The sequence below is a fragment of the Dendrobates tinctorius genome, unplaced genomic scaffold, assembly GCF_039654945.1.
Source record: "Dendrobates tinctorius isolate UK_male_01 unplaced genomic scaffold, ASM3965494v1 ptg000030l, whole genome shotgun sequence".
In the NCBI taxonomy this organism is placed as follows: domain Eukaryota; kingdom Metazoa; phylum Chordata; class Amphibia; order Anura; family Dendrobatidae; genus Dendrobates; species Dendrobates tinctorius.
The window spans coordinates 65,550,542-65,576,274 of NW_027361698.1; the positions used below are offsets into that span (position 1 = coordinate 65,550,542).

The 25,733-nt window shown below is 42.3% G+C and overlaps 1 protein-coding gene across 2 annotated transcripts in view; it reads right to left on the minus strand.

The window, feature by feature from the left end:
* LOC141086257 (alpha-1,3-mannosyl-glycoprotein 4-beta-N-acetylglucosaminyltransferase B-like) overlaps nucleotides 1-25,733 on the minus strand; it is a 145,300-nt gene that overhangs the window by 14,516 nt on the left and 105,051 nt on the right. For both annotated transcript variants that reach the window (XR_012231557.1, XM_073572137.1), the window contains exons 8-11: nucleotides 19,461-19,591; nucleotides 13,093-13,200; nucleotides 12,173-12,366; nucleotides 8,828-8,906 (exon numbers count right to left, since the gene is read on the minus strand). Coding sequence is in view for 1 of the 2 variants with exons in the window: in XM_073572137.1 (XP_073428238.1) it covers nucleotides 8,828-8,906; nucleotides 12,173-12,366; nucleotides 13,093-13,200; nucleotides 19,461-19,591 (512 nt within the window). In the remaining variant the exon portion in view is untranslated. The remainder of the gene's footprint in view (nucleotides 1-8,827; nucleotides 8,907-12,172; nucleotides 12,367-13,092; nucleotides 13,201-19,460; nucleotides 19,592-25,733) is intronic.

Consider the following 25,733-nt stretch of genomic DNA (forward strand, 5'->3'; position numbering starts at 1 on the left):
GTATTGAAACATATACACAACAATATGTGAGACACTACACACACACTCCAATAAGTGTGGCATAGACAAATGGGAGAGAATGCAGAAAAAAGGGATAAAGTGCATCAAAAGACGGAAGCCTCACAAAGTATAAATGGACACATAGTCCTGCCTGACTAAGAAATAAAGTGCATGAGAGATAAGATACCTCACGAGAGATACATGGACACAAGGTCCTGCCTGAGTAGAAAAGCCACATGAAGAGGACTGAGAAGGTGCCCGACGCATGTCGCCACTAAAAGGGACTTCCTCAGGGTTTTTTTCCTTGGTGTGCTGACCATACACGCTTAAATTGACACTACTGTATGTTTGCATATATAAATTTGTACCAACTGTTCATGTCACTTGATTGAGGGCTGTGGCTCTTTTGTGAGTTTTTTGTACGCTGGCCATGTCATTTTATGACTTTTAAATGTTTTTATGCGTTTTCTCAGTTTCCATTAGTACCAACTAAAATATCAGTTTATTTTAGGTGATCCCTGTGTACATGGCTTGGTGCTCTTTTCTTCTCTCTAGATAAATGCTGGGATATCAGTCTCACCTCTGGGGTCATGATAACAGCGAAGTGCTGGGATTAGTGATGGGGCACCCAGACTAGTCCAGGTGCACACGTGCAGAGATTAAACTTTAATTTTGCAATAACTACATTAACATTTATCTATAATAAAGATATAACCTTTTTAAATCTTTGAAATCATTAAGTCGATAAAAGAAATGTAAAAAAGACTGAACATATGCACAAGTCCTTATACATTGCTGTGCATTTGCAAATTTATTCTTGCAATTTTTAACGCTTTTCAGACGTGTTCCAGGCATAATACATCTGTAAAAGATATTGTGTTCCCATATCCAAAGAAGCAAATCTGAGGATTGCCGACAAGCAGCAGCCTTTTTTTTCTACTTAAAGGGGTTGTCCCACAAACAAAGCACATTTTAATCAATAGATCTTGGAATCCTAATAAGCTCCACATTTTGATGTGTTAAAAATTATCCTAAAGGGGGTTTTACACATAGCGATATCGCTAGCGATATCGCTATAACGTCAGCGATTTTGTGACGTTATAGCGATATCGCTATGTGTGATACTTACCTCCGACCGGCTCCCCCGCTGGTTATTGCTGATCGCGCGAGATCGGGCGGCTCCATTTCTCGTCGTCAGCTTCCTGCTGGGGCTAGCTGCTGTGACGACGAGCGACGCTGGACGCGGGCGGGAGGACGACTGGATCGCTGTGTGTGAAAGGTGAGTATCGTGCGCTGCGTCGCTGCTGCATCGCTGTGAGATCTTTCTGTGTGAAAGCTCTCTAGCGATCATTTAGCGATGCACCAGCGATCCTGACCGGGTCGGATCGCTGGTCGGATTGCTGGTGCATCGCTAAATGTAAAAGGGCCTTAAGGGTCCCATTTCACATAGCGATGCACCAGCGATCCCGACAACGATACGACCTGGTAGGGATCGCTGACGCGTCGCTACATGGTCGCTAGTAAGCTGCCAAACAGGCAGATCTCTTTAGCGACACAGCAACGATCCCGACAACGATACAACCTGGTAAGGATCACTGGTGCATTGTCACACAGCAGCTATTCTGAACGATTCCAGCCTGCGTCCCTGAGTTCTGCGTCGCCAACGAGGTCGCTCGTCGGCGTCAAACACAGCGATGCATGCTGGCCAGCGGGACACCAACGATGAAAAAATGGCCTAGGACTTTCGAGCACGATCAGCGATATCCAGCAGGAGGGGGGCTGTCACCGCTATGTGTCACATGTAGTGAGATCACTGGCGAGATCGCTGTTGCGTCACAAAATCGGTGACGCATCAGCGATTTCGCTATGTGATACCGGGCCTTAAGCTACAGTATGATAACCTTATAAATGTGCCCTTGCTATGTACTGCTGTGTATATTTGCTGTGTACAACCATGCAGAGTTTCTCCAGTTCATGTTCCGCACATAGCACACTTCCTGGACAGGGGAGGAAGCATAAGAGAGTACACAGATGACAAAGCAGGCGCTCTAAGTAGTTTCCTTCTGTAAAGTAACACCTTTCCCTGCCTGTTACATCACAGGAGCGTCTCCTGAACTCATATTGACACAGACTTGATTTATGATAAGCTCAGAGGTCTGTGGCAGAAACACTCGCTCACTCTGTGATAAAACAGACAGGTTATTTGTGGGCAGAGTTAACAATCTATGCATTAACCCCTTCCTGACATCAGACGTACTATCCCGTCCATGGGACCCGGGCCCCTATGCCCATGGACGGGATAGTACGTCTACCGCGATCAGTGGCGCCCACGTGGTGAGCGCTGCTGATCGTGGCTGGGTGTCAGCGGATTATCACAGCTGACACCCGGCACAATGTGTCAGGGGCGGTCACAGACTGCCCCCGACACGTTAACCCCTTGCACACCGCGATCAAACATGATCGCGGTGTACCCGGGGTTAAAGGGAAGCATCGGCAGGGAGGGGGCTCCCTCCGTGCTTCCCTGAGCCCCCCACGGCAGCGCAATGTGCAGCGCTGCTGCCGGGGGCTCCTTTCCTGCAGGTCCCCGAATCCAAGATGGCGACGGGGGCCTTCGGGGGCCTGCAGGAAGCTGGCTTCCTCAGTGCCTGCAAAGAGCAGGCATGAGGAAGCCTCGTGCACTGCCTGTGACAGATCGCTGATCTGTCACAGTGATCTGTGATGTGACAGATCAGCGATCTGTCACAGAACAGTGATGTCCCACCTGGGACTATTTAATAAAGTAAAAAAAAATAAAAAAAAAGTGTTAAAATAATTTAAAAAAAATCGCCAAATAAATTACAAAAAAAAAAAAAATATTCCCCCAAATAAATCAATTTTTTGAAAAAAAAAAAAAAAAAAACAATAAAAGTACACATATTAGGTATCGCCGCGTCCGTAACGACCCGCCCTATAAAACTGCCCCATTAGTTAACCCCTTTAGCGAACCCCTTAAAAAATAAAAAACGAAGCAAAAACTAATGATTTATTATCATACCGCCAAACAAAAAGTGTAATAACGCGCGATCAAAAAGACGCCTATAAATATCCATGGTACCGCTGAAAATGTCATCTTGTCCAGCAAAAAACGAGCCATCACACAGCATCATCAGCGAAAAAATAAAAAAGTTATAGCTCGCAGAATAAAGCGATGCAAAAATTATTTTTTTTTATATAAAATAGTTTTCATTGCATAAAACCGACAAAACATAAAAAAAGACCTAAATGAGGTATCGCTGTAACCGTACCGACGCGAAGAATAAAACCGCTTTATCAATTTTACCGCACGCGGAACGGTGTAAACGCACCCCCCAAAAGAAATTCATGAAACGCTGGTTTTTGTTCATTCTGCGTCCCAAAAATTGGAATAAAAAGCGATCAAAAAATGTCACGTGCCCGAAAATGGTACCAATAAAAATGTCAACTCGTCCCGCAAAAAATAAGACCTCACATGACTCAGTGGGTCAAAATATGGAAAAATTATAGCTCTCAATATGTGGTGATGCAAAAACTATTTTTACAATAAAAAGCGTCTTTTAGCGTGCGACAGCCGGCAAACATAAAAACCGCCATAAATAGTAAATCAAACCCCCCGTTATCACCCCCTTAGTTAGGGAAAAATAATAAAATAAAAAAATGTATTTATTTCCATTTTTCCATTACAGTTAGGGTTAGGGTTAGGGCTAGGGTTAGGGCTAGGGTTAGGGCTAGGGTTAGGGCTAGGGCTGAGATTAGGGTTAGGGGTGTGTTAGGGTTCGGGTTGGAGTTAGAATTGGGGGTTTCCACTGTTTGGGCACATCAGGGGCTCTCCAAATGCAACATGGCGTCTGATTTCAATTCCAGCCAATTCTGAGTTGAAAAAGTCAAATGGTGCTCCTTCCCTTCCAAGCTCTGACATGCGCCCAAACAGTGTTTTACCCCCACATGTAGGGCATCAGCCTACTCAGGACAAATTGCAAAACAATTTTTGGGGTCCAATTTCTCCTGTTACCCTTTGGAAAATAAAAAATTGGGGGCAAAAATATCATTTTTGTGGAAAAAAATGATTTTTTTATTTTCACGTCCGAGCGTTATAAACTTCTGTGAAGCACTTGGGGGTTCAAAGTGCTCACCAGACATCTAGATAAGTTCCGTGGGGGGTCTAGTGTCCAAAATGGGGTCACTTGTGGGGAGTTTCAATAGTTTAGGTACATCAGAGGCTCTCCAAACGCACATGACACCCGCAGACCATTCCATCAAAGTCTGCATTCCAAAACGTCACTGCTTCCCTTCCGAGCCCCGACGTGTGTCCATACAGTAGTTTTCTCCCACATATGGGGTGTCAGCGTACTCATGACAAATTGGACAACAACTTTTGGGGTCCAATTTCTCCTGTTACCCTTGGGAAAATGAAAAAATTGGGGACTAATTGATCATGTTTGTGGAAAAAATACGATTTTTTTATTTTCATGCCCGGGCATTATAAACTTCTGTGAAGCCCTTGGGGGTTCAAAGTGCTCAGCACACATCTAGATAAGTTTCTTAGGGGGTCTCGTTTCCAAAATGGGGTCATTTGTGGGGGGTTTCCACTGTTTAGGTACATTAGGGGCTCTCCAAAGGCAACATGACACCCGCAGACCATTCCATCAAAGTCTGCATTCCAAAACGTCACTACTTCCCTTCTGAGCCCTGACGTGTGTCCATACAGTAGTTTTCTCTCACATATGGGGCGTCAGCGTACTCAGGACAAATTGGACAACAACTTTTGGGGTTCAATTTCTCCTGTTACCCTTGGTAAATTAAAAAAATTGGGGACTAATTGATCATGTTTGTGGAAAAAATACGATTTTTTTATTTTCATGCCCGGGCATTATAAACTTCTGTGAAGCCCTTGGGGGTTCAAAGTGCTCACCACACATCTAGATAAGTTCCTTAGGGGGTCTAGTTTTCAAAATGGGGTCATTTGTGGGGGGTTTCCACTGTTTAGGTACATTAGGGGCTCTCCAAAGGCAACATGACACACGAAGACCATTCCATCAATGTCTGCATTCCAAAACGTCACTACTTCCCTTCCGAGCCCCGACGTGTGCCCATACAGTATTTTTCTCCCACATATGGGGTATCAGCATACTCAGGACAAATTGGACAACAACTTTTGGGGTCGAATTTCTCCTGGTACCCTTGGGAAAATAAAAAAATGGTGACTAAAAGATCATGTTTGTGGAAAAAATACGAATTTTTTATTTTCACGCCCGGGCGTTATAAACTTCTGTGAAGCACTGGGGGGTTTAAAGTACTCACCACACATCTAGATAAGTTCCTTGGGGGGTCTAGTTTACAAAATGGTGTCATTTGTGGGGGGTTTCCACTGTTTAGGTATATCAGGGGTTTTCCAATCGCGACATGGTGTCCGATCTCAATTCCAGCCAAAAACGTCAAATGGCGCTGCTTCCCTTCCGAGCTCTGCCATGTGCCCAAATAGTGGTTTACCCCCACATGTGGGGTATCAGCGTACTCAGGACAAATTGCACAATAACTTTTAGGGTCCTGTTACCCTTGGAAAAATAAGAATTGAGGGTGAAAAGATCATTTTTGTGGAAAAAATATGATTTTTTAATTGTACGGCTTTATGTTATAAACTTCTGTGAAGCCCTTGGGGGTTCAAAGTTCTCACCACACATCTAGATAAGTTCCTTAGGGGGTCTAGTTTCCAAAATGGTGTCATTTATGGGGGGTTTCCACTGTTTTGGTACATCAGGGGTTTTCCAATCGCGACATGGTGTCCGATCTCAATTCCAGCCAAAAACGTCAAATGGCGCTGCTTCCCTTCCGAGTTCTTCCATGCGCCCAAATAGTGGTTTACCCCCACATGTGGGGTATCAGCGTACTCAGGACAAATTGCATAATAACTTTTAGGGTCCTGTTACCCTTGGAAAAATAAGAATTGAGGGTGAAACGATCATTTTTGTGGAAAAAATATGATTTTTTAATTGTACGGCTTTATGTTATAAACTTCTGTGAAGCCCTTGGGGGTTCAAAGTTCTCACCACACATCTAGATAAGTTCCTTAGGGGGTCTAGTTTCCAAAATGGTGTCATTTGTGGGAGGTTTCCACTGTTTTGGTACATCAGGGGTTTTCCAATCGCGACATGATGTCCGATCTCAATTCCAGCCAAAAACGTCAAATGGCGTTGCTTCCCTTCCGAGCTCTGCCATGCGCCCAAATAGTGGTTTACCCCCACATGTGGGGTATCGGCGTACTCAGGACAAATTGCACAATAACTTTTAGAGTCCTGTTACCCTTGGGAAAATAAAAATTGGGGTGAAAAGATCATTTTTGTGGAAAAAAAAAATATGATTTTTTAATTGTACCACTGTACGTTATAAACTTCTGTAAAGCCCTTGTGGGTTCAAAGTTCTCACCACATACCTAGATAAGTTCCTTGGGGGTCGTTTCCAAAATGGGGTCACTTGTAGGGGGTTTCCACTGTTTAGGTACATCAGGGACTCTCCAAACGCGACATGGCGTCCGATCTGAATTCCAGACAATTTTTCCCCTGACGAAGCTACCTTGCGGTAGCGCTACGCGTCGGGCAGGGCACTCCACAAGCTCCCCCATGTGTAAGAGGGTTATCTAGATATCTTGGGCAACTTTATTTGTGCATCTTTTGTAGAGCATGTTCTGTGTGTTTATTTTTCACATGGTGTGATTTTTTTTTTTTTTTTTTCTTCTCATCTATCCAGGTTTCACCTCAATTTGTCCCTGTTAATTGTTTGTTTATTCACATTGCTGCAGCAGCATTGCGGGACATTTTGAGCTTATACCTACTGATACATGGACAATTTGATTATGTCATTATCTTGTATTAGATATATTTTGAATCAGTGTTACTGACTATTTCTTGCCATATCTAGCTCTCTTCAGGTTATTTGCATTTATTGCCCAATTATTTCAGTTCCATGGGGGATGTTTGTTTGGCTGTATTAGGAGCCTTGTGTATGATCTGTCATGTGTTATGACTTTTATCTGTTTTTATCTCTGTGTTGTCAATGGTTGTCTAAATAAAAATTATTATTATTTTTCTTGGTGATCCCTGCTTTTTTTGGTCAGTAGCTTTTCTACATACAATATATGCATTGAAAAAGTCAAACGGCGCTCCTTCCATTCTGAGCTCTGCCATGCGCCGAAACAGTCGTTCCCCCCCCCACATATCAGGTATCAGCGTACTCAGGACAAATTGCACAATAGCTTTTGCAGTCTAATTTCTCCTGTTACCCTTGGTAAAATAAAAAAAATTGAACCTGAAGTATTTTTTTTGTGAAAAAAAGTTAGATGTTCATTTTTTTTTTAAATATTCAAAAAAATTCCTGTGACGCACCTAAAGGGTTAATAAACTTCTTGAATGTGGTTTTGAGCACCTTAAGGGGTGCAGTTTTTAGAATGGTGTCACTTTTGGGTATTTTCTATCATATAGACCCCTCAAAGTGGCTTCAAATGTGATGTGGTCCGTAAAAATAAAATGGTGTTGTAAAAATGAGAAATCGCTGTTCAACTTTTAACCCTTATAACTTCCTAACAAAAAAAATTTTGCTTCCAAAATTGTGCTGATGTAAAGTAAACATGTGGGAAATGTTAGTTATCAAGTTTTTTGGGTGCCATATCTCTGTGATTTAAGGGCATAAAAATTCAAAGTTGGAAAATTGCGAAATTTTCAAAATTTTCGCCAAATTTCCGTTTTTCTCACAAATAAACGCAAGTTATTTGAATAAAATTTTACCACTAACATGAAGTACAATATGTCACGAGAAAACAATGTCAGAATCACCGGGATCCATGGAAGCGTTCCAGAGTTATGACCTCATAAATATACAGTGGTCAGAATTGTAAAAATTTGCCCGGTCATGAACGTGCAAACCACCCTTGGGGGTGAAGGGGTTAATGTCTTGCTTCTTTCAGTGATGGATGCAGTTTCCTATGCGATTATTCAGCAGTCACACCGTCTCCCATGTGATTTATACGGCAGTCGCAATGTCTCCTGTATGATGTATGCAGCAGTCACATTGTTTCCTATGTGATTTATGCAGCAGTCACACGGTCTCCTTTGTGATGTATGCAGCTGTTGCAGTGCCTCCTTTGTGTTTACCTCACATAGAAGACACCAACTGCTGCACACATCACAAGCAGTCACAATATCTCGTGTAATGTATACAGTAATCTCAATGCATCCTATTTGATGTATATACAGCAGTCCAAGTGCATCCTATGTGATTAATACAGCAGTCTCAATGTATCCTTTGTCATGTATACAGCAGTCTCAAATTATGTTATGTGATATATGCAGAGGAGTTACAGGGTATCCTATGTGATGTACACAGTCTCAGTGTATTTTATGAGATGCATACAGCAGAGTATCAGTGTATCCTTTGTAATGTATACAGAAAAGTCTCAATGTACCCTATGTTACTATTGCAATGCTCCTGAGAGAAAGCTACCTCATATAGCAGAATTGGAAGGTGGCAGTTAAAGCCAGCAGCGCAAAGATGCTGCTTGGTCTGAACTGTCAAACAGGATCGTCCACTCATCAACAAGCTGGAGGCTGGAGAGCGGCGAGCTCCTACTGTAGGCCATGGGACAAACCCTTTAATATATAGAATGCCATAACAGATAACATTCATACTAAATATTATGGTTCTATTTGCTTTTGTTCAAGTATAAGGAAGGTTGAAGTTGATGGAAATTTAGCTTTTTTAAATTCTATGTAACAGTGTATCCTGTCTAGTAATCTGTGTAAGTAATATAAGCGCTGCTAACCTCTGCTGGTAAAACCTGTACAGTAGTGTTAAAGAGCTTGTCCCCCGGGTGCTCAATATTTCCACTCCTGAAAAGGTAACTGACAAGAAAACTACATGTTAAACTTTTTACAGGTATCAAAATAAATACATCCAGCTTTTACAACCATGAAGCAATAACTATACACAACATGTAAAACGCAAGATAAGAAACAGGAAATCAGTGAAACAGTCTTACATGTTCTGATTTACTATGCAATATAATAATATTACACTCCACTGCAAATGTAAAGATAGTTACAAAAGGTCAACACAGAAATATACATTTATAGAAGGAGCTCATTAGCTAAAACAGGGGTGTCAAACTCATTTTCACAGAGGACAACACCCACATTATGGTTGCCTTCAAAGGGTGGCTTGTCATTGTAAAGGTTCATGCAGATGTGCGTGTGCAATACGGTACAAAGCACGGACTGCAATGCACAGACTGGCCAGGGTCGATAAAACAACTGTCCCTGGGTAGTAGGGCTATATAAGAGAGCTGTACCTGGGTTGTAAGGCTAAAAGAGCTGTCCCTGGGTAATAGGGCTAAGACAGCTGTCCATGGATAGTAGGGCTAAGAGTGGTGTTCCTGGGTACAAGGGCAAAGAGCTATTCTGGGGTAGTAGGGCTAAGAGACCTGTCCCCTAGGTAGTTGGGACTAAGAAAGCTGTTTCTGGGTAGTAGGACTAAGAGGCCTGTCCCTGGGTAGTAGGGCTAAGAGTGCGGTCCCTTGGTAGTAGGGCTAACAGAGCGTTGTCCCTAGGTAGCAGGGCAAAGAGCGCTGTCACTGGCTAGTTAGGCTAAGAGAGCTGTGCAAGACTGAGTCTAAGATTCTCCCTATGCCAAGTACTGACTGCATTTGGCTCTGATTCAAAGCTAAAACTACACAAAATTGCTGGCTGACTATGTTCACTGCATTCACCTTGTGTGCTAATGGTATTCAATTTATTGCTGGCTGACTGCGTTCACCGTTCGTGATGGCTGACTGCGATCACTGCATTCACTGTTCGTGATGGCTGACTGCGATCACTGCGTTCACCGTTCATGATGGCTGACGGCGATCACTGCGTTCACCAATCATGATGGCTGACTGCGATAACCATTCATGATGGCTGATGGCGATCACTGCGTTCAACGATCATGATGGCTGACTGCGATAACCATTCATGATGGCTGACTGCGATCACTGTGTTCACCGTTCGTGATGGCTGACTGCGATCAATGTTTGTGCAGGCTGACTATTCATGGCGTGCATCGTTTGTGCTGGCCAAGTTCACTTTTTGTGCTACCTAACGGCATTTACTGTTTGTGCTGGCTGACTGCAATAACTGTGTTCACCATTTGTGCAGGCTATATTCACGGCGTGCACTGTTCTCTCTGACAGAGTTGGCACCTGCTCCTTGTGCTGGCACCGCACCCTGTATTGGCTGCATCTACTCAGATTCAAAGATCGCATAAGTTTCCTCTGCCGACTTGCCCCCCCACCTCCTGCTAAGCACTGACTATCAACACAGTACAGTCACTATTTAATGAAGGGGGTGGCGTCAGCACAGGGGGCGGCTGCCACCTTAGATTTTGAGCTCCGGCGCACACTTCAGCACTGCTCCAAGCGGCTCTCCACTTTGCTCGTGGGTAGCATAGAATGACATGGTGGGCCAGATTCGGCCCGCAAGCCTTGAGTTTGCCACTTCTGAACTAAGCTATAGCCTACATGTTTCAGTAATGTTCATTTCATTGCAATCAACAGAGCCCAGGTATAGCCGGAGAGTGGAAGTACCAATATACATGTGATTTGGGTTAGAGTGACACAGCATTAACGAGATGATCTGGTGAGATCTTCACTTTTATTATGAAGTCACAATTACTATGCTAATTTTACACCACATGAATCTATTAGGCAGATCAGTACAGACATTCCAGTATAGTCTCTACCTGCAAGCTGTTTCCTCTTTGTTTTTTTCTTTCATTTTGTGTTTTATATACTCTGTATAGGGTTGCTTTGAGACTTCATTATGTTGAATATTGCTTCTTCATTTGAATTTTGATTCCTTTCTTAAATGCTTGCTAGCAGCCTTCTATGATTTATGACTTATTGTATGCTTTACCAATATTTGTATATGAAATATTTTTTGTATATTTTATTGATTTTGTGCAAATAATCTGCTGTATATACAGTATTTTCACACTTGTCTTTTAGCGACGTTTGAAAAAGACCCGGACGGGGTCGATACATCACACGCTACTTAATCTTTTTGCCACCCACATGGAAAAAAAATGTTTTCTTCTTTATTGTAGTGTAAAATTTACATAAATTAAATTTATTATTTTGCAAATGACAGAGTGCGGCTGATTTAACTTTAATATGTTTGATCGTGGATACGTCCAGTTCAGCTGGCACCTCCTTTACCCTACAAGCTGTGTGAACCTCCTTTCTATTTTTCAATTACTATTTTAAAGTGTTATATACTTTCTTAAGTAAGGATGGTGAGAGAAATGCATACGGAGTCTTTTTCAAGTGGAAATGGCTTCAGGAAATGCACTTTCTATGTAGTGTTTTTAGATGCTTTTTTTCCCCTGAAGTGGTTTTAGTTACTATTCAGTTAATATTTTCCTTACGCATTTTGTTAAATGTTGTGCAAACATTTGTAAGGATTTTATTAATCATGTTTTTGTGGGTGACTTGCTCCTGTTTTTGTTTTAAATCCATTAATCAATGAATATAGTACTAGTGTTTTTAGGCATTTTCAATTCATAACACTTAGAAATATGATCTGTGTCATTTTTGTAGCCTTTTCATTTACCGTACTTTTATTATAAATTATGGAGTCTATTTATAGCCAAAAAAAACCCTGAAGAATTGACAGGTGACTTCTTTCAATCATTTTTTGAAAACCTGAAGCTCATGAAAAATAATCAGAAGACTAAACAAATAAACACCAAGTTGTTTTTCAATAGAAATGTATCCAATTGTGGAAACCATCAGGTATTCTGATATTTTGCATACAACTCAACACAGCAGATCATTTTTCTGATATTTTTCTGTGTGCCCATTGTCCTAGGCTTCATTTTGACAATATTATATCGGAGTCTTTGCAATAGACTCAACTATTCTCTCCATAGCGTTACCTGTAAGGCCAATCTACTGGTCAACAAAGCCTCCTTTTCCACTGGGCTTGGGTAATGCATTTTTGCATAGAGAACACATGACTCCTTATTACCTATGGTAATTATTTTAGCTATGTATACAAGAGAAAATGTAAAAAAAATTCACAAAACTTATTGTAGGCAAATTAATTCCAGATATGAATGGTAAGAGCCAACTTACCCTTCTAGCTGCAAAGGATCTTCAAACTCTAAAAGGATGTAATCCCCAGCCACAGGAGAAAAGGACCAGAAATATTCATCCCCCCTGTAGGCTTTCTCCAGGCTGTAATGCTGGTATGCTTTCAGGCTAGTGCTGAGTTTAGCATTAGGATTCAGATGAGGCTTGTGTAACACTTTCTTGTCAAAGTCTTTATCCTAGCGGTAAAGACACATACTACAAACTAGCAATTTATTGCAAGTAGCTAAATATTACAATTCACGGCACATTTAAATAATACTCATCTACTACTGGCATCAGTATTCAAAATAGAAATAACATAAGCAAAGAAAACATTTCTTGCATCTCTAATCTGTAACTATGCAAATTGTCTCTTCAGAGACAAGGACTAGAACTCTAGCACCACCTATAGGAAGTAGCAATCCTAGAAGTCAATGCTGACCCTTCAACGAGCCTTGTCACATGACTTAGGATAAAAGCCAAACCAGAATTTCAATGTGCAGACGCTGTTTAGGTGTACTGCCCCTTGTCAGTGCAAAGTGTGAGATCTGGTTTGGCCGTGTGAGAAGTGTCTGACCGGGATCCAAGTAGTAATGTTTCTCCTTGCGGAGACATGTTAAGCTTGCTCATCTCGGCATGCTTGTTATGTCACTCTCCGCAAGGAGAAACGATACCCCTTGGAACCTAATCTGTAACTAGTATAACAAATATTATACTGAAAAAATCTAGCAGTATTATGACATTGGATTCAGCCATATAAATACTACTGCACTAGAGGGCATGCAAAAGTTGGTTAAGTAGATAAGAGTGGGCCACAGTACTGTATGACAGGTTACATATTTAAAAGGGGCAGTCCAGGTTTATAAATGAGCACATGTTCTGTGTAAGGGGAATAGTGAAACTAAAACACAAAATAAACTTACCTTTAGATTCTGTATTTTTCCAACCAATGAGGAATGTGTCCCAACATGCTGGAACAATGACGGGCGATACCGAATGCGCAAGTTGGACTTTTGACGGTCACAGTGTTTCTAAAAAGAACATTAAATCTGATTGTGCTTGATACTATAGGATCTGTGCATTTAATAAGTTCATAATCATATTAGCCTCCAGCAGTTTTCACTCAGGGCAAACATAAAAGTTCATTGGCCTAGCCCTATATGACATTATCCAGGCCAAGGCAGAGTGGCTTGTAGGTGCCCATCTTGTACCCAACACTAGGGAAAATGCACCACTGTCCCTTCCTTAACTGTGTGACACATCACTATCCCCTCCTTAACTGCATCTGTCCAAAGTTTATCTGGAGGTGGTATAACATTAATTGCAGTAGGCTAATAAAGCAGCAGAGAAAGCATAAAGCTTCTACAAGAGATTAGCATAGAAAAGGTATCAAGAATGATTTTTTTCCTTGCAAATTGTTTTTATTGGAAAAAAGTTAACCACTTTAGCAGGGTCAGACTGGCCCACCGGAGAACCGGAGGATTCTCCGGTGGGCCCAGTCACTGACACCTACAGGCCAGCAGCTGCCTAGAGCCCCCACTGCTCCAGGGGTAGCAGCCAGTGCCGTTTCTCTAAAAGCAGCACACGTAGCTGCTATGGGGCCCCTGAGTCGGGGGCGGGGGCAGCCCAGTGGAGCAGCAGCTGGAGACAGGAGCCTATCCCCGATGCTAATGAGAAATGAATATTCACCTTTCTCGACGCCCCCTTTGACGTGGAGAGGTCTGAATAACAATTCACTATAATAGCAGGCAGTGTTAGCCGCATGCTGAGGCTAACACTGCCCACATGTAAATCCGGTGCAACTGCATCAGGGCCCCGGAGGTCGGCCCCTGCAAGGTGGCTAACCCTGAGGGCAATCGGTGGGCAGGAAGCGATCCTTGCAGCTTGGCAGCAGAGCACATACCCTTTAACCAAGGTATATGAAGGTAATTTGGAGCCATTTTAACAGTAATAAAAAAAGCTGACAGTTGTAAAGCTTGTGTTAGAGTCCCACCAGGGTTAAACTACAGGACTTCAGGCGACTGCACCACCGTGTCACGCTAAGGGGCGCCAGACATTCGCTTCTCTTGGTTACCTCACACAAGTCGGATGTTGCAGAGCCACGTGCCCTGCAGCTTGCGAAACCAACACTGACACACCCAACCCTTTGCTCCAGAGTTTTTAAATGAGATCTGTGGCCATTGGCCACTAGTAAGACCCGGTTGAAGAAAATGACCCGCCCCACTACCATAATCTAGATCACTCCAAAAATAAAAGCCTATGGCAGATTTCTTAAATCTGCCTTGGTTAAATAGCGTCACCAAGTCCACCATACTTTTATTCTATATTGGAACCACAGCTACGCCTGTGACTGCAATGCACTCCAGCAGCCTCAATACACTCCTATGCGCATTCTGAGAGATACATACTGTGTATATATATATATATATATATATATATATATATATATATATATTACACACACACACACACACTACTGTTCAAAAGTTTGGGGTCACTTAGAAATGTCCTTATTTTTGAAAGTTTTGAAAGAAAAGCACAGTTTTTTTCCAATGAAGCCAACATTAAATGATTCAGAAATGCACTGTATACATTGTTAATGTGGTAAATGACTATTCTAGCTTCAAACGTCTGGTATGTAATGTAATATCTTCATAGGTGTATAGAGGCCCATTTCCAACAACCATCACTCCAGTGTTCTTATGGTACTTTGTGCTGGCTAACTGTGTAAGAAGGCTAATGGATGGTTGGAATACCCTTGAAAACCCTTGTGCAAGTATGTTAGCACAGCTGAAAACAGTTTGGCTGATTAGAGAAGCTATAAACCTGAACTTCCTTTGAGCTAGTTGAGAATCTGGAGCATTACATTTGTTGGTTCCATTAAACTCTCAAAATGGCCAGAAAAAAAGAACTTTCATCTGAAACTCGACAGTCTATTCTTGTTCTTAGAAATTAAGGCTATTTCCTGTGAAAAATTGCCAAGAAACTGAAGATATTCTACAACGGTGTGTACTACTCCCTTCAGAGGGGAGCACAAACAGGCTCTAACCAGAGTAGAAAGAGAAGTGGGATGCCCCACTGCACAACTGAGCAACAAGATAAGTACATTAGAATCTGTAGTTTGAGAAATCGACACCCCACAGGTCCTCAACTGGCAGCTTAATTAAATAGTACACGCAAAACACCAGTGTCAACATCTAAAGTGAAGAGACGACTCTGGGATGCTGGCCTTCAGGGTAGAGTGGCAAAGAAAAAGCCATATCTGAGACTGGCTAATAAAAGGAAAAGATTAATATGGGCAAAAGAACACTGACAATGGCAAGAGGAAGATTGGAAAAAAGTGCTATGGACTGAGGAATCCAAGTTTGAGGTGTTTGGATCACACAGAAGAACATTTGTGAGATGCAGAACTGAAAAGATGCTGGAAGAGTGCCTGACGCCATCTGTAAAGCATGGTGGAGGTAATGTTGTGATGGTCTGAGGTTGCTTTGGTGCTGGTAAAGTGAGAGATTTGTACAAGGTAAAAGGGATTTTGAATAAGGAAGGCTATCACTCCATTTTGAAATGCCATGCCATACCCTGTGGACAGCACTTTATTGGAGCCAATTTCATCCTACAACAGGACAATGACCCAAAGCACACCTCCAAATTATGCAACAACTATTTAGGGAAGAAGCAGGCAGCTGGTATTCTAACTGTAATGGAGTGGCCAGCGCAGTCATCAGATCTCTATCCCATTGAGCTGTTGTGGGAGCAGCTTGACCGTATGGTACGCAAAAAGTGCCCATCAAGCCAAACAAACTTGTGGGAGGGGCTTCTGGAAGCATGGAGTGAAATTTCTCCAGATTACCTCAGCAAATTAACTGCTAGAATGCCAAAGGTTTGCAATGATGTAATTGCTGTAAAGGGAGCATTCTTTGACGAAAGCAAAGTTTGAAGGAGAAAATTGTTATTTCAATTTGAAAATCTTTTTTTCGAACCCTGTCAATGTCTGGACTAGATTTTAAAGTATGAGTTTTCATGGAAAACACAAAATTGTCTGTGTCACCCCAAACTCTTGAATGGTAGTGTGTATATATATCTATATCAAAAAAAGGATTTCACATCCGAAACGTTGCCACGCCATTGGGCACTAAAGTTCACTTTTTTACTCCATGTGCTATTTCCCTGATTTCTTTGCTATGTATCCTGCTATGCCAATTGAACACTGGTTGGGGAAGCGTGCACTTCAGTAAGGTGTTGTCTTGGTGCTGTTCCAGTTTTTTTTTGTTATATATACCGTATATATATATATTAGGTGTTCTTACAGGTAGCGCTGAGGTAGGCATCAAGCAGTGTTCACACAGGCAATGTTTTTAGTCCGTCAAGGTGTATTAACTCCATTCACCCCGGAGGGACTTTAACATAGAAACAGCCGTGCTCCAGCACAAGGGCAATTACAGCATTAAATCACAGTATATACATGTGGTACATGTCCTGCACTCCAGTAGGTATATATCCAATACTCCCTTTTCTCTAGAATCAAAACTGGTCAACTACCCAGCTGACTCATGCAACCCCTGTTCCAGAAAGAGACCCTCCCTGGTCTCTCTCTCTCAGCCACATCTGACATCTTGGCTGTGCTCATAAGCTTACATACTCGCCCTCTGCTACAACAGCAGACTCACTGCACACTAGCAACTCCACTGACTGACCCCATACTTCCTGCCTCTACGGCTACATTCTTCCCACCATGAGCTTTTCATGCGTTTCTGGCGGTGCGTATTTTTCCTGCATCAAAAACTGGATGGGATGTACTGAAATCTCACGCCCGCTGTGCTTCATTTTAATGCTGCATAAAGTGACCTGTGACAATTTCTCTTGCGGATATGCTGATTTTTCTGTGTGGGTGTGGGATTTCCCCACAGACTTGCATTAGGTGCGGAAATTCCATAGGTATAAAATGAACGTGTTTTTAATGCGTTTCCATTGCAGAAACGCATCAAAAACACTTGTAATATGCACATAAGTATATCAATCAAGTTTTGTCAAAAGAAAAAAACAGTATCAAAAACAAAGAAGCTTTATTTACAGCTTGACACACCAAACAAAGAAAAAAAGTCAAAAATGTGATAAAAACGTGTGTTAAAAAACGCAAACAAAAACACAATGAAAAAAGCAAGTAACCTAATTTAAATAGGTGCTGAAATTCTGCATCATCAAAAACGCACCACAAGCTCACTGTTGGAACTTAGTCTTAGTGAAAATTGTACATGTGCACGAATCAAACACTGCAGAGCTAGGTTTTAACCTTGACCTTCCCAGCAATGATATAATATCTGGTGGGGCGCCAATGAGTGGCCTCTCATTTGTTGGAGGCTCCACATTCCATCCAGTTTCTTCCTATATGATGGGAAGGTAAAGGCAGTGGCGGATTAAGTGGACTATGGGCCCGGGGCTGTTCATAAAACCTGGGCCCCTGTACCCCCCTTCCCACCTGAGCGCTGCGGTCCCCGTGCGGGAATTGACAGCCGTACGGACCGCAGCACTTGGTTTGCTGCGGGTCCATACGGAAAACCCGCCACCATTCCACCACGTGTGGACATGGCCTAAAAAGACGTTGCACATAAGCTGTAGGCCTACGGCCAATACACACAAAATCGCCCAACGTGATCCTGGCCATAGGGGATCCACTTTAATGTCCCCACTTTAATTTGAAGTCCCCTTACTTCATCCATTGCAGTCCCCTATCACCCACTCACTTCATCTGCAGTGCCGCTTCATCATTTGCAGCCACTTATCCCCCCTTCCATTTCATCATGTGCAGTCCCCTTCCCCCCCAACTTCATGTGCAGCCCCACTCCCCCATCATCATGTGCAGTTAATTTTACCCCCACATCATGTGCAGTCCCCCTTACCCCCAATTCATCATGTACAGTGCCCCTTACCCCCAATTCATCATGTGCAGTCCCCCTTACCCCCAATTCATCATGTGCAGTCCCCCTTACCCCCAATTCATCATGTGCAGTCCCCCTTACCCCCAATTCATCATGTGCAGTCCCCCTTACCCCCAATTCATCATGTGCAGTCCCCCTTACCCCCAATTCATCATGTGCAGTCCCCCTTACCCCCAATTCATCATGTACAGTGCCCCTTACCCCCAATTCATCATGTGCAGTCCCCCTTACCCCCAATTCATCATGTGCAGTCCCCCTTACCCCCAATTCATCATGTGCAGTCCCCCTTACCCCCAATTCATCATGTGCAGTCCCACTTACCCCTTAATTCATCATGTGCAGTCCCACTTACCCCTTAATTCATCATGTGCAGTCCCCCTTATCCCCCACTTCATCATGTTCAGCCCCACTCACCCCCCCTTCATCATATGCAGCCCCACTCACCCCCCTTCATCATGTGCAGCCCCACTCACCGCCCTTCATCATGTGAAGCCCCCACTCATCCCCCCTTCATCCTGTGAAGCCCCCACTCATCCCCCCTTCATCCTGTACAACCCCAGTCACCCCCCTTCATCCTGTACAACCCCAGTCACCCCCCTTCATCCTGTACAACCCCACTCAACCCCCTTCATCCTGTGTAGCCCCACTCACCCCCCTTCATCATATACAGCCCCCAGTCACCCCCCCGTCATCATATACAGGCCCCAGTCACCCCTCCTTCATTGTGTACAGCCCCCACTCACCCCCTCCCCCATTTAATTCATTTTATAAATAAAAAAAAATAAAAAAAGTTCCCCATACTTACCTCACAGCCGGCTCGCTCCCCAGCAGCGCCTCTGCTTTCAGCATCCTCCGGGACATGCCGGCGCGTGCACGATGACGTCATCGCGCACGCCCGACATCTGACCCGGAAGTACAGCCGGAGCTGAGAAGCCGTCAAGGTGACGGCCGTGCACAGCTCCCGGCCCCGGCCTCATAGAATGTGACGCGGGCGGCTGTCTGCTGCCGGCGGCGTCACAGCACAGGGCACGGACGGCACTGTACAGGTGCTGGGGGAGCGGCCCGGGGGGCATTTGCCTCTCTGACACCCGGCCCAGCCCGCCCCTGCCCCTGGGCCCCCAAAAAACCTTGGGCCCGGGGCGACCGCCCCATCCGCCCCTATTAAGATCCGCCACTGGGTAAAGGCTTTGCACCCACCAAAATGAATTTTTATACTAGTGGAGAACCCTTTTAAGTCATGCACTGCAATGCAGCAGTTAGTTCATACCATGTGCATTAAAGCTACAGATTTCAATTATTTTAACTAAAGCACTTGTCAGCTATATGCAGAATATAATAAAAAAAACAACACTCACTGCATCTTTTTCAGGGTTGCACACTTTTACCCAGAGATAATGATCAAGGAGCCAGTCTATGGGTTTATCTTTGTAGAACATCAAAAAAAATTCTGCAACATATGGTAGATCTTTACACTTGAACAGCTTTCCTAAAAAATACACAAATATATTAAAATGACAAAACTGTAATGGATAACAAGCAGTATTACAGGTTTTTCATGAATAGAATACAAATAAATGCCTGAAGTTTTACTGGATTGAAAAACTCATTCTTTGGCATATAAAGGACAGAAATTCATCCAGGTTGTTCATAAGATTAAATCAGTTCGTGCAAAAGGAACAGCAGCAGTTTGTGGAAATGTTACCTTTACATGTTGCAGAACTCTCAAGGGAGTCAAATAACATAGAATAAAGCAGCTCTCATTTCAGAGAAAATTAACCTTTGCACGGTCAACCCTCCGTTTCATAATCTGGGTGTGTATGGACATGGGAGTCTGGCGGATGGTAAAATGCAAAGTTCTCGCTGTGCTTGTCTCATCATTTAGATAATCAAGAAACCTACACAAAGAACACGACATGACCCTCAATGTAGACAGAAGGATAGATATTTTATCAGGTGCAATCTCTCCTAAAAGTTACAGTTTTCTCAGTCATATCTCCCTTGCCAACTGGCCTGGAAAGGATTTTACAAGGTCAATTTACAGGCCATTACCATTGTAAGTGTGTAATATTCATAAGCTGCACAGTATGGTGTTCGGCATTTAAATTCTGATCAAAATATAGCTTTTCAGAAAAAGCATCTGTGGAGACACCATCTTTCATCCACTAGACCGGCTGTCATAACAAAGACTGCATGGACCAGGGTTCATCCCACTAAATTTTGGCAAATCCGTTACCGAGGGCAGAATACCACTCAGACAACACAGGGTGAGGGTAAAACAGTGTGCAATAATTTATTGAATCACCAACAGACAATATATAGAACAGTCCCAGCAAATACCCAAGATGATGCAAATTACAGAGTCTCGGCCTTCCACTGACTCGTCGAGATTAGAGCATCTGCGACTTCGGGGCCGACTACCCCCAAAAGTGGTACCCCGATTTTGGTGGGCACCCACAAAAAGGAGGTAATGACAAGATTAGGAAGCTGACCGAATGCAGTGAAGTATGTGGAATGATTGTCCCAACTTAGCTTCTCTGAATTTCTCCATGGGACCAGGATAATGGAAGGTCCCGACCTGGCTTCTCAAAACATTTCCATGGGACCAGGTGACCGAAGGGTTTCAACCTGGTTTCTTTCAACGTCTCCATGGGGTCAGGTGACCAGAGGGTCCCAACCTGGTTTCTCTGACTGTCTCCATGGGTTTAGCGATGGTCAATGGAGCAGATCTGTATTCCTCCATCTAGGGCCGTGGTCCCTTAAGCTGGCATCCTGTAGAATGTCAAGTATGTGTTCCTCTTGATGGAGCCATGGTGTCTTAAATCCTGGAGGGTTTTCTAAGAGATACTATACTGGAGTATCTGGAGAAGAATAACCTTATGACCGAATATCAACATGGGTTTACAAGAGACCGTTCCTGTCAGACTAATCTGATAAGCTTTTATGAAGAGGTAAGCTCCGGACTGGACCAAGGGAATGCAGTGGACGTGGTGTACATGGACTTTTCAAAAGCTTTTGATACGGTGCCACACAAAAGGTTGATACATAAAATGAGAACAATGGGGATAGGGGAAAATATGTGTAGGTGGGTTAAGAGCTGGCTCAGGGATAGGAAACAAAGGGTGGTTATTAATGGAGCACACTCGGACTGGGTCACAGTTAGCAGTGGGGTACCACAGGGGTCAGTTTTGGGCACGATTCTTTTTAACATATTTATTAATGACCTTGTAGGGGGCATAGAGTAGAATTTCAATATTTGCAGATGACACTAAACTCTGCAGGGTAATCATTACAGAGGAGGACAATTTTATATTACAGGAGGATTTATGTAAACTAGAAGCTTGGGCTGATAAATGGCAAATGAGCTTTAATGGGGATAAATGTAAGGTCATGCACTTGGGTAGAATGAACAAGATGTATAATTATGTGCTTAATTGTAAAACACTGGGCAAAACAGTCACTGAAAAAGACCTGGGTGTATGGGTGGACGACAAACTCACATTTAGCGGCCAGTGTCAGGCAGCTGCTGCAAAGGCAAATAAAATAATGGGATGCATTAAAAGAGGCATAGATGCTCATGAGGTGAACATAATTTTACCTCTATATAAGTCACTAGTGCGACCACACTTAGAATACTGTGTACAGTTCTGGTCTCTGGTGTATAAGAAAGACATAGCTGAACTGGAGCGGGTGCAGAGAAGAGCGACCAAGGTTATTAGGGAACTAGGGGGTCTGCAATACCAAGACAGGTTATTACACTTGGGGTTATTTAGTTTGGAGAATCGAAGGCTTAGGGGTGATCTTATTACAATGTATAAATATATGCGGGGACAATACCAAGACCTTTCTAATGATCTTTTTACTCTTAGACCTGTGACGGGGACAAGGGGGCATCCTCTACGTCTGGAGGAAAGAAGGTTTAAGCATACTCACAGACGCGGATTCTTTACTGTAAGAGCAGTGAGACTATGGAACTCTCTGCCATATGATGTTGTAATGAGTGATTCCCTACTAAAATTTAAGAAGGGACTGGATGCCTTTCTTGGAAAGTATAATATTACAGGGTATATACACTAGTTTCCTTAATATTGCGTTGATCCAGGGAGCTAGTCTGATTGCCGTATGTGGAGTCGGGAAGGAATTTTTTTCCCCAATGTGAAGTTTACTGTTGCCACATGGGGTTTTTTTGCCTTCCTCTGGACCAACATATTAGGGCAAGTTAGGATAGGATATGAGTTGAACTAGATGGACTTAAAGTCTCCCTTCAACCTTAATAACTATGTTACTATGTTAGCTTTTGCTCTGTAGAGTCTCTACTGGAACAGAAGCAAATCCCCCTTTTTCAGTTCATAACTGTCCTTCAAGCCTTCATCCACAGGTCAGGGGGAAGGGGAGATGAGATCAGCCCTCACTGTTTGAGTAGTTAATCAATCTGCATCGTTTGTCCTTCAGTGTTTGCAGGTCAACCTTGGAACTGGAACTTTTCAACCTTTTCCCACATATCATGCTTCAAACAAAAAGATACCAAATGTAAATTTTTGGTAAAGAATCAACAACACAATCAACACAAACGATCTCCTTCAAACCTCACTGAGCTCGAGCTGTTTGCCAAGGAAGAATGGGCATGAATTTCAGTCTCTCGATGTACAAAACTGATAGAGACATACCCCAAGCGACTTGCAGCTGTAATCATAGCAAAAGGTGGCGCAACAAAGTATTAAGTTAAAGGGGCCGAATAATATTGCACGCCACACTTTTCAGTTTTTGAATTTCCACAAAAATTTAAAATAACCAATAAATTTCGTTCAACTTCACAATTGTGTTCCACTTGTTGTTGATTCTTCACCAAAAATTTACATTTGGTATCTTTATGTTTGAAGCATGATATGTGGGAAAAGGTTGAAAAGTTCCAGGGGGCAGAATACTTTCGCAAGGCACTGTATATTCTCCCTTATTAGTACAAATCCACAAAAAACATTTGTGAATACTGATGGGTTCACATAGTAAAACAGACTAATAATTGTAATAAAGGAGTATTTATACATTTTTATTGCATTTGGAAGTCCAGTTTCAACTTTTCCATTTAACCCATTCACAGATCATCCAGACATTATTTTGAATGAGGATATGGTATATGCTTTTCTGCAAAGGGGACAGGACGACTGCACAGTACTGAAGGGAGGGTGGATGGAGTCATGTAGTGCGAGATTTTGGCCAACAACCTCCTTCCCTCAGTAAGAGTATTAAAGATGGGTCATGGCTGGGTCTTCCAGCGTGACAATGACCAAAAACACACAGCCAGAACAACTAAGGAATGGCTCCATAAGAAGCTTTTCAAGGTCCTGGAGTGGTCTAGCCAGTCTCCAGACCTGAACCCAATAGAAAACCTTTGGAGGAAGCTGAAACTCAATGTTGCCCAGCAAGATTTGTCGCTTTGCTCGTTGGGTAACTTTGGTCGGCCGGCCATTCCTAGCATTGATAACCACTGGTCTACGTTTTCACCATTTGCAGATAATGGCTCTCACTGTGGTTTGCTGGAGTCCCAAAGCTTGACAAATGGCTTTATAACTTTTTCTAGACTGACAAATCTCAATTACTTTGTTTCATAATTTCTTAGAATTGCGACATCATATCTAGCTTTTGAGGAGTATTTGGTCTATTTCACTTTGTCAGGCAGGTCCTATTTAAGTGATTTCTTGATTGAAAATGTGTGGCAGTAATCAGGCCTGGGTGTGGCTAGGGAATTTGAATTCAGCTTCCCAAAGACTTGATAAACCACAATTAATTTATGTTTTAATGTGGGGGGGGGGAAATTTTTTTTTTAAACAAAGGCTTGGATTTCTTTTCCCCTTAATAATAATAATAAAGACCTTTGTTTACAAACTGTATTTTACTTATGCTATCTTTGTCGAATATTTAAATTTCTTTGGTAATCTGAAACATTTAAGTGTGACAAACATGCAAAAGAATGGGAAATCGGGAAAGGGGCAAATACTTTCACACCACAGTATGCGCCAAATGAAAATAACAAAACATTCTTTCTAGATCTGGAAAAACAGGTATTTGGGAATGAGGAAGAGAGTATTATGAGACGGAGACGGGGATTTAAACACAGTATTAAATGTATCAGAAGATAACTCTGGGTAAAAAGGAAAACTAGGAACAGAGACAAAACATGATAAAATACTAGCTCCTTTTATAGAAAATACCAGTATGGTAGATATGTGGCATAGTATGTTTCCAGTGGGTAGTGAGTATACTGACTTTTCCCGTTCATAAAAAGGGTCTAGGGTAGATTATATTTTAACATCACAATCTGCTTAACAGAGTCAATTGCGTAGGTATACAAGACTTAATCATATCAGATAATGCGCCAGTATCGCTATCCTTTTATGACATTTTTCTGAAAGTCACAGACATATTATAGAGATTCCTTGTATATCCAACACAAGTTGAAAATTTTCAGAAGATACTTAAAACTTGGTGGTTTTAATTTGGATTAGATAATAAGGAGGATTATTTATACTGGCATTTATACTTAGAGGTAAAACAACAAGAAATGTAAAATCTTAGTTAAGCATTAACAGCTTACAAGGAAGCAGGCAAAACAACTAAAAAACTATGCAAAACATATGGGGCAGCACGGTGGCTCAGTGGATAGCACTTCAGCCTTGCATTGCTGGAGTCCTGGGTTCAAATCTCACCAAGGACAACATCTGCAAGGAGTTTGCATGTTCTCCCCATGTTTGCATGGGTTTCCCCCACGCTCCAAAGACATACTGATAGGGAATTTAGAATGAGAGCCATAATGTATGCAAAACTGTAAAGCGCTGCGGAATAAGTTAGCGCTATATAAAATAAAGATTATTAAAGATTATTATATATACGCAACCCCACCACAACTAACAGATAAATAGGTTAATGCTAAATCCGAATTCGACTTGTGGTTGGATAGGCTGGAGTAGGTAAAGGGCCAACAAAAATCAGCAGCATTTTTTTAAAATCAGTGCAGTGATAAAGGCTGGAACACTTCTAGCACGATTGGCAAAAGGAAAAAAAAACCTATGGCATTTATGAATAATTTAAGGGATGATAAAAGGAAAAATACAAAATGATCCAAAAAAACTAAATTAAATCCTTAGCGGCTAGTACTCAACACTAAAAGAAGATGTAATAGAGGAGAAGGAGGGTAGTAATTTTCTAAAGACACTGACACTACCTACCATAAAGGACGCAGATGGGGACTCACTAAATTTGCTGGTTAGGGAAGAAGAGGTGATGAAAACAATAAAAATATATAAAAAAAAAAATAATAAGCCCCAGTTCCAAATGGACTCACAGGAGAGTTTTATAAGTTGTTAAATGAGGATATCGCGCCAACTGTGGTAAAAGTATTCGACTACACATTGTGAAACAAAATCTTACTAAAATCGGGTAATATGGCATATATCAACGTGCTACATAAACAAGTTAAGGATAAGACTGATCCAAGTTCATATAGACCCATTTCCTTGAAAAAGCATGATACCAAGATATTGTCAAAAATATTAGCTTATGATCTGGCTGAGTTATTACCTTCACTTATAAGTCCACTCCAAGTAAAATTTGTTAAAAACAGAGCAGCCATTTTT